Genomic DNA, 14,704 nt, shown 5'->3' on the forward strand with positions numbered 1-14,704 from the left:
GCTCTATTATCCATAGGCACTTTCTGGATTAATAATACTGATAATTGATGACAATGGAAGAAAGTTAATAAAACGAGCTGAATAATTAGAGGTCTGCCAGCCCTGCAAAATAATGGAATGAGTGATAGAGGGCTTGACTGATACGGAGGTAAGGGGAAGTAATACAATTAATGTCAATTAAAATGTGCCCATGGAAAATAAGCTGATGAGATGTAACTGGGATGTAGTTTGGCTGATAAAAGCAATAATGTGTGCTGTAAAATACTTTGTGCCTTAATGAATTGAATGTAGAGCAATGCAGTGTTTTGAATGAGAAATGGAAATGGTGTAAAATGAATGCAGGGAGTGGGAAGTGAGTATTGGCTGCACTGGGAGGTGGATCTGGAGATGGCTGGGAGCTGCTGGCATGGCAGGCCTTGCCTGGCTCTGCTCTTTGCCACAGGCAAGTTTTGTTTTTGTACATAACCCCAGGTATCACAGCTTGGGTGTCTGTGAGGCTTTGAGTGGCCCAAGTGCAGGGAAATAGTGGTGACATTGGCTGGGGAGGGGAAAGGATGTGCTCAAAAAGCCCTGTGGAGTTGATACCTTGTGAGGTTACCTAGAACAGAGGCTAGACAGTGCTAAAGGAATAAAGTAGATTTATTAAAAGGCCTTCCAAGGATACACCTTGGACAGTATAAGAGCCTGACTGAGGCTACACCCAAGATGGACAGTGGGTCACGAGTTTTCACACTTTTATAACTTTTGGTCCATTTACATATTGGGATTAATTGTCTGATTACAGCTTCAGGTTATGCAGTCCCATCCTCCCAGATTGCTCTCCTCAATTTGCTGTTGCTTACACATTTTGGGCCTGAAGCTGCAACGTTGTCCTTGGTTCTGAGGCTGGAAAAGGATTGTTTTATCTCAATAAACTGTGAGAAGAACTTGCTGACACTTTATATGGAGTTCAGAGTTATATATTATGCAGTAGAGAATCTGGATAATATGAAAGCTAAAGCTTAAGGCGTCAGATTCATGCTCAACAATACTCAGTATCCAAATGAAAATCCTGGAATGGCGTAATGGAGAGCACCCTCTCCCTGATTTCTTTAGCAGTCCAGCAGAGATCAATCCTGCCTGGCTGCTCCTTGCCCAGGAAGAAGTTGGGAAGTGGCAGCCCTGTTGATTTAGTCCAGCACAGGCTCACAGTAAAGTTCCCAGTAACTGAGGGAGCGTGCAGGACTCATAAATTACAGAGCAGCTCACGTTTATCATACACATCGCTGCTTATCTTGTAAACTCATCTGCTGGGCTTGCACGAGCAGTTGATTTAACAGCATGTATATTGTTGAACTTGACACATCCAAGAGTCTAATCAAGCTTTAAGAATACCAGGGATGTCTGGCTGCTGGTGTGAAGTCTCTGCAATTCCTAAGTAATTTCTAAGAATGATCGTGGGCCAGGCTCTGTGGGGTTCACTGCAGGTCACAGGGAATGTCTGTGTTGGGTGGAATTGCAGAGGAGTTTTGTCATAGTGCTGGCATGTGTTTTATGATATAAAATCATTAGATGTGTAAAATGAAGTTAATATCCTTTTTCTGTACATTTTCAAGTGGGAAATGACTATAAATTAATTTTGTAGGGTAAAATGCCAAGTGAGTAACTGTAGTGTTTGTGTAGCACTGTCCAGGATCTGTCACGGGATGTATGAGGCTGGTGGAAGATGACAGAGATATGGTGTGTTTGGAGGGAGAACTGATAAAGTTCTGTATTCTGTGGCTGGTCTCTCTTGTGCTGCTGCTCCAGTTCCTTTTCCTGTGGGGACTGATTTTGTTGATAAACATGTGCATTTTATGGGTGCTTTGATTCTTTTGATGGGTTAGAGGGTGGTAGACACCTTCAAGGTGCTGCTGGTGTGGGATTGCAGGGCTTTTTGGGACTTGAGTCTTGATGCACTTTCTGCATATTTAGCAATAAAATCCAATAATTTTGTAATATTTAGTATTTCTGCTTTTGAGACCCTTGTGCATGATGAGATAGGAAAATTCCATCCCTCTTCCTCACTCTCATGTTAAGGAACTGCATTTACTTTCTGAGTTGTGAATGGAAATAGAAGTTACCTGGGTTTGATCAGGTATGGTGTGTTTTAGTTTTAAATGAACTAATAGACCTTGAGTTGCATTTCTGCTGCAGCTTGACAAAATTATAGCAGGTGCTGGGGCTCTGTGCTTATTTACTTGCAAATCCTGTCAAGTGTGAACTTCATTTATGACTTCCCTGGCACGTCGTGCTGCTGTGGTCACAGCTTCTACAGTGTTTTGTTGCTGTTGCTTGTAAAATTTGCCACTGAGGGAAATAATGAGCTAAAAGAGGCACAGGTAAGCACACACAGGCTCCTTTTGTCCAAATTCATTGAAGTTCTTCTAAAACTTTGCAACGGGAAAGAATTACATTGTGTTTATATCTCTGAAATAAAGTTGCAGTTTCAACAGAAAGCTGTTATTTGTCTTTATTGCCATGGCAAATTTTTCTTTTTGGGCAGGGGAACTGAGGGGTTTCCAAGTCTCGTTGCTTGAGTCTCATGGTTGCAACCACCCATTCTCCTGTGTGTACATCATGTATATCCTCTTTTTTTCTAGATGATCATGGGAACAGCAATGGCAGTCATGTAAAAATCTTTTTACCGAAGAAGCTGCTTGAATGTCTACCAAAATGTTCAAGTTTACCGAAGGAGAGGCACCGCTGGAACACTAACGAGGTAGTTAAACCTCTTACTTATTCTTAAATGTGCCAGCTTACTTAATGCTTATGGATTGTTTTGTGAGAGCATGCCATGCAAGGTACAGGATATGAATTCCCTGGCTCTGGAACCTCTTCCATAAATAATAAGTTGTAATACATACTGAAAGTAAGCTTTAAGTGAGACTAGAAGGCAAATGTGGAAGTTGACTTCTGTTTTAGACTTCTAGGAGTCCATTACTCAGGTGTGTGACTTGTCTCAGAGTCAAGTTTCACATCACCTTTATGACCTGTTTCAAAATGGTTTAAAATTAGATAGGTGTGCTTGTACCATGATGAATAAAGTGTTACTTTCCTGTGCATGAAGACTTTCAAAGAAAAAAGTGGTGTGTGTTCTTTCCTGCCACACAGGTTCCTGGGAAATAACCAGCTTACCTCTGTCTGAGTAATCTCATTAAGAATAAGGAAAACACAGAACTGAGTGTTTTTTACTGGAATCCAGTTGCTCTTGAGTATGCTGGTTCACAGATCACCTGTTACTGTGTTATGGTTGGGGTAATTTAAATTAAAAAGAAGTATTTTAAATTCTGTGGGCAAGGTGAAGTTAAAGAACAACCCAGGTAGCTCTGTAATCCCTAGGCTTTATTCCTGCTGTGCAGCAATGCTGAATATCCCATGGCAATACCCACAGTGTGTAGTTTAAATTTTTAGTAGCTTGGTGTAGTTTTGCCATATTTATGGGAAACACTTAATAATAGAGGAAATCCACTTGGAGAAATGACTCTAAAACTCCAGTTAGTGTCTGCTTGTTCAGAGCTGACTGGTCCTGTTCCTCTGATCCCTTGTTTGTAGATGTAAACTTGTTAACAGAACCTGTGCTCGTGAGTTTAGCACCTGCAAGTGGCAGCTGAGTGCAGGATCAAACACAGCTCACTTCTCTGTGTGTGTTTGCGGAGTGTGGAATCAATCACAGAGCAGTGACTGTGTGTATTTTTCAAAATTGGAGTCCTTGTCCCTCTTCCTTTTGGTGTCTGGAAGTTACAATCAGGTATTTATTTTTAACATAGCCAGTACTGTGATAGAATGAATTGGGTCTTCAGGGCAGTTGCTGGCCTTGGCTTTTTTGTGTGGATGTTTTTGTCTTGGGTCATTTGAAATGTAAATAATAGAAAATGTGGGTTGCTGTTTATTCTGTGTTAGTGTTTATATTAATGGGGACAGGGCAGTGGCAATTCCAGTGGCTGTGGCAGATGATGTTTGGACAAACACAGTTAGGGGCGAGTGAGCTCTGCACAGCTTTGTGACAGAATGATGTTCTTTCTTCTTACTGGAAAGAGCTGCTTGGGGTGGGGTTTAATCACTTGAGTGTTGCTGCTGTCCCCAGTGCAGAACTTTGTGCACGTGTGGCTTTGGGTAGGATTGGTGTGTGGAGCTTCCTATGAGTACAGGATATGGCAAAGTTCATTATGCAGCTGAAAACTGTTGTTATTCATGAGCAAAAGAAGGAAAATGCAGGTGCTTGGTGTGGTGAATTAGGTTAGGAGGAGAATTTGGGAGTGTGGCTGTTCTCCTAAGGGTTGTGTCAGTGTTTTGGGGAATGGGGGGTGAGCAGTTCTGCCAATGCTCACCAGTGTGTTGCTGGTGGGATTGTCTGGTGCTGTAATTCTGGATGGATTAGATTATTTCCTGATCGACACAGGTCATCAACTGAGACATTAAAAACAGACTCAACCCCTGTGGGTCTTACTGAATGTCAGATTCCTCTCTCTCATTTGTATCCCCTCATCACAAATCTCTCACTGAGGCTGTTATGCCATGGGGATGTGGAGCTGGGTCTGTCCATGGGTTGTAGCTTGTGCTGACTCTGCCAGCCTGTGTGGTGTGATGCAGCATCCCTGTTGCATGATTTAAATGAAAGAGCTTTTCTTGTGGCCAGAGATTTTTTGGCCCCATTAGCTCAGAGGGGGGGAAAAAATAGAAAAAGCCAGAGTCTTATGCTTAGATGAAGTCTTGGAAATTTGTGTTAATTATGGGGGAGGAAGGAGCTGAGCTTCCAGATTTTACTGTTTTCCCCACCCCCAATCTGAAAGTTTAATTCTGTGCACTGTTACAAAACTTGAAATTTTCTTAGGGTATAATTGAATAATAATGTTGGACTACATTCCCGAGGCATTCCTGAGGGAATACATTTTTTCATCTGAGTACACAGGTGTTCTGCCTGTGCTAGTGAAGACAGAAGTAGTAAAGTAGAGAAGAAAAAGTTGTATTTTATACAGTGGTACTTCCAGAATTTTTGTACTGATTTCAGAATCCCTGTCCTGTGTGTGAGGCGTCTCCTGGACAGGGAGGTTTAGTAAAAGGTGGAAAATAAATGAAATGCCTAAACGTACAGATCTGAATGTGTGTGACAATGCTGTCCTCCCTCAAAGGGTGTGTGTTGGGCAGTCACAGGAGTCTCTCCATGAGCTGCAGAGTGTGAGAGTAGCAGACATTGGTGTTGGATTCATCCCCAGGGTGGTGGGGGCCAAATCCCCTAACCCAGCCACAACCCAACTCCTAAACGTTCCCTTTGTGCTTCTTTGCATGGGGATGGTTCAAGGAGCCTTGACCTGGCTCTTGCCTGTCTCTGGTGGCCCTGAAGCCCAGCACAGAGGTGTTCCAGCTGTGGGGGTGGTGGGCAGCAGGATGAGCATGTGCAGTCACTGGGCCTGGGCTCCATCGGTTCCTCGGTGCTGCTGGTGCAGAGGTCAGGGAGCAGCCAGGGTAGAGCATCACCATGGGAACACAGCAAATAGCTTTTTCTGAGCACTTATGTTTGCAGCTTGAGAATGATGGTTGGATGTTACTCAGGATTGGGTAGCTGGGAGGGAGAAACTGTGTCCTCTGAGAGCTGGGTGGGCTGTGGATGACTTTACATGTAGTAAAATCACGTGATGAGCAGCGAGAGAAATGGAGCGCTTAAAAATGGTTCAAACATGTTATTGAGGTGCTTTCCATTGGATCATGCATTTGCAACTGAAATGTTTGATGGAAATACATTTCCATACCAAGATGTCATCTTGTCTTAAATCAAGTTTATAGCGGTTTTATATTTCCTACTGAAGGAAGTGTTCCGTCTAATTCAATTTTTTTTTACCAGAGATAGAAAATCTTAAGTTAAGCCTAGCAATTTAATTACAGATTTACATTTTTGAAATGCCTGTAAAGGTGCATTGTGCTTATTTCTCCAGCTCTGGGAGAGGATAGAGACGAGGCTCTCATATTATTTCTCACATTAAGACAAATGAGTTAGTAGCGAGAAACTTCTGCAGTGCTTTGTGCTTGTGAGGGAGTTCCTCACTCTAAGGGTTTAGTTGTTGTTCACTCTGAACCATTTTAGGGTTTGTGAAATGCAGATCCAGTTTGGTTTCAGTGAGTGGATGGAGCAAAGGCTTCTGGCTCAGTGTGCCTTGAGTGAGAATTTTGGGAGCTCTGGATCTCGGCTCCCTTCCATGGGAGCAGGGCTGGGTTCTCAAAGGAGGGCACAGAGCCACCCTCCAGGTGCCCCAGCTGAGCTCGTGTGTCCCCTGACAGAGGTGGTGGAGGTGGTGCCTCATTACTGTTAGTCACTTTGGGCAGCAAGATGTGTTGTCTGCAGGAGATGCATCCCGCTGCTTTCTGTCTGGGAAGCGGGAGCTTCCCGGGGTGCTGGGGCTCAAGGATGTTGGAGTAACCTTGTCTGTGCACAGCCTGCCAGACACCGGATTGCAGCTCTGAGCAGAGATGCCGTTCGTTAACAGTTGGCAGCCGCAGTCATTAATCATCCTTGTAAACACTTAATGACACGGTGCGAGAGAGAAGAAAAAGTTAAACATTGGAAATGTAAAATGCTATCTTGGGCTTTGGTTCCAATAGGATTCTCTGTTTACAGTCTGTTGGGAGAAGCCCAGGACTTTCATGGTAGAAAAAGCCAGCGGCAGTTGCTCCATGTGCTTAGGCTTGTCTGGAGGGGCATGGCAGAACTGCCCTGCTCTCTAGAGTCAGCCAGCATCCACATTTTGCAGTCACTAGGCTCAGATACTGCTTGGGAGAGTATTCAAATAATGCAATTATGAAACTGTATTTGAGCATTATTTAGCATAGGAAGAAACCCTCAGCCTCTGCTGCCTGGGGGCCCGAGTCGCGTGTTCACTGACATCTCGATGTGCTCTGGCGTCCTTGCTTTGCTCGCATGACAGTGACATTCTCCTTTTCACTTGACGAGTTATTTGCCATCTTTTCTCTAAAGCACAGAGAAGATCTTGAAGCTTTGGAGAACTGCCTGAGGGACGTGAGGGACCCAGACTGATAGGGAGAGCGAGTCTGGAGCCTTGGGGCTGGCTGTGATGCTCTGAAGTGCTGGCAGGGAGGAGGTGAAAGCAATGAAATCTCTACTGCCTGCTCCTGCAGCTCCCCTCGGCTGAGTGGCGAGCAGCTGGTCACCGCACGGCTCCTGTCGCCCCACGTTTGTACAGAGAGCCCTGCTCTGCTGCAGACCCAGCAGCAGGGTTACTGCTACTGCTTTTTTTTTCCTTTTTTTTTTTCTCCCTTTTAATGTTTTTAAGTGCCTTTTAGAATCGACTCTTATATTAGAAAACTTAAAAAACCTCCTTGTTTTAAGGTGTGGTGTATTGTAACTCTGCACTGCCTGTTCCAGCCCATTCCTTATGTTACAAATATGTGGTGTTGAGCAAGTGTATGGGACCAGTTTGTGTCACCAGCCCAGCTGGAGCAGGGAAGGATTGTTGGTCTAGGTCACAGTGTCTGCTCAAGGTGGCAAAACTCCATGGAAAAGGAGCAGTGTTCAGTACAGCTCCCTGTGGACTCTCAAGTCCAGCATACTTTTTTAAATGCTTTACATCAATTCATTCAGATGTGTTCAGTTGGAGCTCAGGGCTCCCGAAGCCAGAGGCTGCTGGCAGCTGTTGGGAGAGCCCTGTGCCTGCTTAGGAGCACTCCCAGGGCTGGGACATCCTCACAGTCTGTGTCAGCTCTGGGGTTTCTCAAAAGCAATAAGAATATTGAATTTAGACTAATTGCCTGCTGCCCACGTGGTCCCAGTATAAAATACTCCGATGGTAATGGCAAATGCTGTTACTAGAAGCGCTGTTGCTTTCTGTTCCACCTGATGGTCCCCACTGGAGGAGCAGAAGGGAAGTGGTACAGACCAGCTTGTGTGTGCTCCCACATAGCAGCTCCTCCTGCCCCTTGGCGTGGTGCTGAGCTGGGGACTGAGGCACTTTACACCAAGGGTTTGGGAATGGCAGGTGATACCGTGTTGGGGGCAAAGTGTTTGCCGAGTGCTGGAGCAGCCAGAGCATCCATAAAATGCAGAGTGCCAGTGCTGGTTCTCACCCTTTATTTCAGTGCTGGTGGTCTCAGGTGCTGTGCCTCAGACAGACCTGTCCCACCTGGCTTTGTCACCAGCGAGCTGGGTGCCTGCACTGCCAGCCCGTGGGACTGTTCCTGCAGAGCCTGCCCCTCCTCTTGGCCACAGCAGGAACGTGAGGAACCCCACTGGCTGTAAAGAATAAAGTGAAACGCAAGGGAAGCAGTGTGAGCAGAGCAGTGCGAGTGTTGGTACACCTGACTGGGGCTGTCTGGCGTGTGGGGGCGGCGCCTCCCGCTGCGCGTGTGCCTGGGCTTTGAGGCTGATCCGTGAGCGAGACGGCAATTTCTCCAACACAGGCACTTAATTGTGGGTTTGTTTTGTGAAATTAATGAAATCCTGTGCTTTACTTAAATGTGCAAAGCAGGAATGTGTTGCTGGCATTATGTTTGTGGTTCTTCAGTTGTGTTTACAGCCCTAGTGACTGCTGTGAGCAGGCTGAGGGTTGAGCAATATTGGAAGGTTACCTACCAATCACCAATCCAGGTGGTTTTGAACAAGGGCAGTAGTACCTGTTCATGCTCAAACACAGATCCTCATCTTCCTCTTAGGAAAACCTGGCTTTTTTCCCTTCCCTTTGGTTCATATTAGGGTCAGTGAAAAAGAGTGGTCTTGTAATGCTGGGCAGTTAGTATGTCAGAGTGGTGGAATTGGAGTGACTCCTGTAAAGCAGACCAAACAGATGGAGGGTTTGGAGTAATACACTGCCCTTGTTACTTTTTTTTTTAACTCCAAGTTAAACTCTTTTGAATAAATTAAATTAATGAATTAACTTTTTTACACTCAACGACAGCCTAAAGAAAAAAACAACTTCATATTAGTTTTAGCATATTGTACACAAAGTATAAAATGCTGATGGTATTTAACCACCTGACTGTCATTAGTGACCTGTCACAGTACCTCTTTATATTGGTCAGTGGTATTAGATTTTTTTGCTGTTTGATACTTCCAGATTCCTCCATAGAGTGGGTGTTGTAGATGACCATAGTTCAGCAACAAATGTGTGTCCAGATACCTGGACACTGGATGTACAGTGGCTCCAAATCCTTTGTCTTGTGAGAAAATAAGGTGGAGTATTATTCCTTCAGTTGATGGATCTGTTGTGCTTTTCCTAACCTGTCATCTGTTGTGGCTCGTCCTTGTTAACTGTACATGATTAGCCTGAAATGTTGTGTCAGAAGCAAAAGGGGAATCTGGTGTGTGGGGAATAAAAATTTGGAGTTACCGGTTATGGAAACTTCTTGAAAAAGGAGTCAGGAAAGTGGATTAATTCAGTTAGTATTTACCTGTTTATATGCAGGAACACCAGCAGGTACCACTGCATTGTGTGTCTCTGATTCTGGCTTGCCCAGCACTGAGTAAATACTCACTGGTGTTACACAAGGTGTATTTCTGTGTTATGCAAGGAAAATGGTACAACAAAGTCAATTTAGAAACTCAGTCTCTGCCAGGGCCTGGCATGTACACAGGAATTGGTTTACTTGGCAAATGAATGGGAATTGAGAAGATTATATTTTGTAGGGGATTGAAATCCTGTCATCTTGCTGCTTCTAAGGATGGCTGTTTCATTTGGAAGAGAAAAATCAAAGAATTTAGATTAGAAAGAAAAACTAGATATGAAGGAAAAAATAATGCAAATGAAAGCAAAGGTTTTCTTCTGCTGGGGCACTGCCTAAGGAAGAGAGGGAAAGAAGCAATAGTCTTTGTGGGGAACAGTGTCCTCGGGACAGCAGGAGAGGGCATAATCCACTGCAATGGGGGGAAGAAAACCCAATTCTCTGCTCATTCTTTTGTACCTGCTGTCTGTGCCCTGTTGTTGACAGACAGCAGGAGCTGGGAGCTGTTTGCAGCACACAGCCCTGGACTGGGCCAGGCACTGGAGAACCCTGTATCCCACCTTGGGTTTGTGCCTCCCCATTGTTGTCCCAGAGCTAAAATGTTCCTGGAGTTGCCTAAAACTCATCTTTACAGACTTTCTGTTACCTGGGAAGTTGTGGTCCTGCAGGCATGTCCCTGTCATGCACCTCTGAGGTTCCTGAGCTCCTCCTGGGGTCTTCCTGGTCACACAATTCATGTTGATGCCTTCAGAGTTAATTATCTGATGAGTCACTGCAAGTCTGTGTCCGTGCTGTTATTGCAGAGTTGCTGGGTTCCCAAAGTGCTTTCTTTGATATCCAGGTTGTCTGGCACATCTGCAGTGTGAGCTGTGGGGAGAGGAGGCAGCCCAGCACAGCAGAAACGTGGCTTTACTGGTTTGGCTCACAGAATCTGGAATTGATAAATGCTGGAAATAATGGCAGGAACTGAGTTTTAAGGTCAGCAAGCAGGAGGGTTTGCCAGACATGGTTGCTGAGGGGAATAAGGACCTTCTTGCATTCTCCAGCAGGTTCCTGACTGTGACACACATGAAGCAGGAATGACATGGAAAGATGAGATGTTTTCTGGAAAAGCATCCAGGCAGACTAGATCCTTGTGCTGTGTCTCAGAGGGTGATTCTCTGACACTGGGGGCTTCTTTGCCTTACAAAGGCAGGGTTTTGTGCAGGGAGGTTTTTTCTTGGCTTCAAGCACAGGGCTGGTTTGGTCCAGATAAGAGTCTCCCAAAACTTAATGCCTTGCCAGGCAGGGGGAGGGATGCTGGAATGAAGAGGAATGAAATGCCCTTGGTGGTTGTCTTTCTCCAAAAGTTATCTGATGTAAATATTACGTTCCCTGCATAAATTTAGTATAGATAATTGACTGCATCTTGCTTGGAAATGGGTACCAAAGGTTGTTTTATAGCTTCTGTGTAATTGAAATTCCAGGAGGAGAGGCCTTTGTCTTGGAAACCACATTTGAATTACTTTTTTATTGGAGTGTTAAAGCAATACGTTACAATGTGAGGGGTTCAGCGTGCGTGTGTGTCAATAATTACCAGATTTCCACAGTTACAGTGAATAGAGAAAACTGTTGAAAAAGCATGTCAGGCTTTCTCTGAAAAGCAGCCATCCACCAGTTGTGTTGACAGCCAGGAGTGTTCTGACCTAGGCAGAGCCTCCTTGGCTCAGGTGGGGTCAGTGCCAATGCAGGACCTGCAGCTGATGCTGGGGCTGCACAGCCTTGTGCCCTCGGTGCAGAGAACAGTTTGTGAAACAAGGAACCAGTGCTCCAGCGTGGTAATGGGAAAGCCTTAAGGAGCCTGTCTATAGGAGGTTAACAATAATAACAAGCCCAAGTGGCTGGAGACAGGAGCTGCCCAGTGTGGCTGCAGGAGGGGCAGCAGCCACCACAGGAGAGCAGCTCAGTGTGCTGCTTGGGCTGGGTGTGGAGTGCAGAGCTTTGATGTGCTTCCATGGAAGGTTCTAGTTTTACTCACTGAAGCTCCTTTGTTTTGCAGAGATCTTGATGCAGACGCCCTTTTGGATTTCTTTTTAATAGTGTGTGACCCTTCACCTTTGATCCCTTGACCTGCATTACTTTGGTAACCATTTCATTTTTTTAATTTCATTTCATTTTTAATTTTGGTGTGTAAGCTGTAACATTTCATCATTTTAAACTGTAGCGTTCTTTGACCTCCCCAGATGTCTTTTTTCTGTTCTATGAGGATGCCCAATGTTGCCTTTTCTTGAATAAACATTATTTCAGTTGTTAATAAAATATGTATTTTTCGTTGGTTTTTGCTTCTTTTAAGTTTAACTGTGTGTATGTTTCCTTTATAATACTTCTTTTGATCTGTGTTCTCCCACTCAATCTATTTTGATATTTATGTACATCTTTGCTTTTAGTTCACATTTTTTCTACAGTTGTTTTGTTCAGTAAAACCCATTCTTGTGGCCTGTCCATGGCCCATCTGTGTCCCCCTCTAGTCAACTTTGGTAGCTTAAAGTAACCTTGGGAGCATTTCAGATACACTTACAAATAAGAACTATTCTTTGCTGTTAAATTTTTTTTTCCTGTCCTGAAGTTAACTTTTCCTAACCATCAGCTCCAAACTGATAGCTGTTTTAATAAAAGATTAGGCTTCAGACCAAAATGAAAATCTCACTTGAAACTCAATTTGCATTTATTTTTCTGTTATCATTGGAGCCCAAAGGGAAGTTATCAATGCTTGGAGCTGTGCTTTAGGCACGGCTGTGCTTAGGGAAGCAGCGTTGTGTGTACGTGGGATGGCAAAGCCCCCAAAGCTTAGTTGGCTCTTTCCATTTTCCTCTTGAAAGGGAAGCAGTGGATAAGACAGATTTTGGCCAGATTCTATTTTTATCTGGTAAATGATCATATGAAATCCACTGAGCACGGCCCACTGAAGTACAGATTACTTTTTAAGTGTCTCATTATTTTATTCTCTAACATTTAATGCTGAAGTTTTAATTGCACACAGATGAAGCTGCTAAATGAGCACTGAAATGGATTTAGGTCTTCTCAGAGCCTTGTTGATGCTTATAAAACTTTATATCATTCATTAGGACTACAGATTAAAATTGTAGAGAGCTGTTCACGTAGTGCCACTGGGCTCTGCTGGTGCCTGGCCTCTGGAGGAGCCTGAAGCTCACCTGAACACCCTCCTGCTGACCCTTTCCCTGGGGAAACTGGACTGCATTTGGCTCTGCTCCCCTGTCTGGGGGTCCTGCTGACCTCCAGGGCTAAGCCTGAGTTGTCTCCTTCCCCCTGAGTCCTCTGTGAGTCTTGAGGGATTCAGCCCTAGCAGGTTCTACCTGGTTCATCTCGTGAGGCTGCACCATCAACAGCAGAACCTGCTTCAGGAAACAGGTTTGAATTGGCATCCCTGCCTGAGAAAGGTATTTCCAGCACTGATCTCTGTGCTTAAACCACCTGTTTTTCAACTGCCCTTGTGTGGCAGAATTGCCTGCTAAAATAGTGGCAGATGCAGTATTCACAGAATCCCTGCCCAGCACCTCTGTGTTCCTGTGTGAGCGTCTCTGACCCTGTGGCTGTGAGCTGTGCTGGACTGTCACAGCCTCCATCAGTGCCTGAAGCATTCAGGTGGATTTTCCTTTTTCCTCCTATTCCAAATTTTAGCTGTAATTGTTTCTGTAGACCTGGAGTTGTCAGTTCTGGTACACAGACTGTGGCTCCTCACTGAGCCTGTCTGGGATAGCTGGGATTTGGCTTTGGCTTGGCTTTAATGCTACCTGTCATCCTGAGGAGAAGAAGAATCCTCCAGAAACCATCTTAAGCCATTTCTCCAGTCTCCAGAACAGGGTTTTTAAAACTCAGTGGGAAAAAATACTTACTTTGCCCAAGAAAACCCCTTGAAGACTCTTTTTCTCCTCATAACACATATTTTATGTTGGCAGCAGTTAGATGTGAATGCCCTGACTTTCCAGGGCAGCAATTCTTAAAAACCTTTATTTAAATGTCTGGAAACTGAAGGAAATCTCCTTCCCTGTGCAGAGGGCTGGCTGTTGGCTGCCTCCTGCTAGAACAAATAGCAGGGAAAAAGAAGAAATGAAATAAAAATGTCTGATGTTGGGAATTGGAGTCAATAATAAAAAAACAGAGCTTAAAAGATGGATAGAATGTCTTGTTTCTTTTTTTTTTTTTGTGTCTCATTTCATGTTTTGTCATGTCCATCCTGCCTTCTTTCATAAGGTAAGCACTGACCCATGGCATTCTCTGGGTGTAGCTGCCAAGGTGGTGGGATGACAGAGTGATGCATGCTTTGTTGTGATATTTCCATGTATTGTGTTAGATGCAGATGGTTATTTGCAGTAATTAGTGTAAATAATATGGGTTATGCCTGTTCAGCTATTGCATGGGCTTCCAGGATGCTAGAGCTGCTGAGGGAGGAGAGGTCCAGCCTTTGGGAAGGGGGAGATAGGAATTGTCCCCCATTTCCTCTTTAAAACACAGTAAACACTGGCAAGAAAAGCTGCTTTGTTGACCCAGCATCAGCACTGCTATTTGCCCCAGAGTAAAATCTGTCCTGGGTTTTTGCTGCAGTGCTGCTGGATACAGCAGGAACAGCAACAGCTGACCCTTGGATGGCAAGAGATGATGGAACTTAATTCACTTTACTGAGCTTGTTTTTCACTGAGCAGTAACTCAAATACATGTTTTCATCAAACACTTAATCAAAGAACTACACAAATGCTGCAAAATGTTTGCAAAGCAAAACATTTGTCTGTTTAGATTTTGAGAGAATACTCTATTGAGAGATTTGTTCCTGCTTACGAGGTTTTTCTGTTACTCAAAGCCAGAATGTTGACAACATCCACTCCTGAAACAAGTCTTAATTTTGAAATCTATGCAATATCTTCTGCTGCTGGAGGCTTTTATGTATTAACCTTAACAGAAGGCTGAAGGGCTGAAATGAAATCCTTGGCACACGTACAAGATTCAGAGCGTTGCATGTCTTGCAGTTCAGGTAATGCAGCTGGGGTTGGATTAACCTAATCTGCTTTATTCAACCTAATAGACACCTGTGTGCCATCTGCATGTGCTGCTTATTTAATAAAACATAGGCAGCAGCAAATTGCTCACTTTGGTCTGACTTCTTTTTAAAATCAGATGTATTGGTCAGCACAAACACACCATTTTCTCTTAACACTGAAACTCATCCAGAGGTGCAGGACAGGTC

At 44.3% G+C, this 14,704-nt stretch overlaps 1 protein-coding gene across 6 annotated transcripts in view; it reads left to right on the forward strand.

The window, feature by feature from the left end:
* The window catches only part of CAMTA1 (calmodulin binding transcription activator 1), a 244,299-nt gene that overhangs the window by 21,061 nt on the left and 208,534 nt on the right, over window positions 1-14,704 (forward strand). For all 6 annotated transcript variants that reach the window (XM_064730531.1, XM_064730528.1, XM_064730529.1 and 3 more), the window contains one exon: window positions 2,622-2,740. In XM_064730531.1, the coding sequence (XP_064586601.1) occupies window positions 2,622-2,740 (119 nt within the window). The remainder of the gene's footprint in view (window positions 1-2,621; window positions 2,741-14,704) is intronic.

This window comes from Zonotrichia leucophrys, chromosome 21, assembly GCF_028769735.1.
Source record: "Zonotrichia leucophrys gambelii isolate GWCS_2022_RI chromosome 21, RI_Zleu_2.0, whole genome shotgun sequence".
NCBI classification, from domain to species: domain Eukaryota; kingdom Metazoa; phylum Chordata; class Aves; order Passeriformes; family Passerellidae; genus Zonotrichia; species Zonotrichia leucophrys.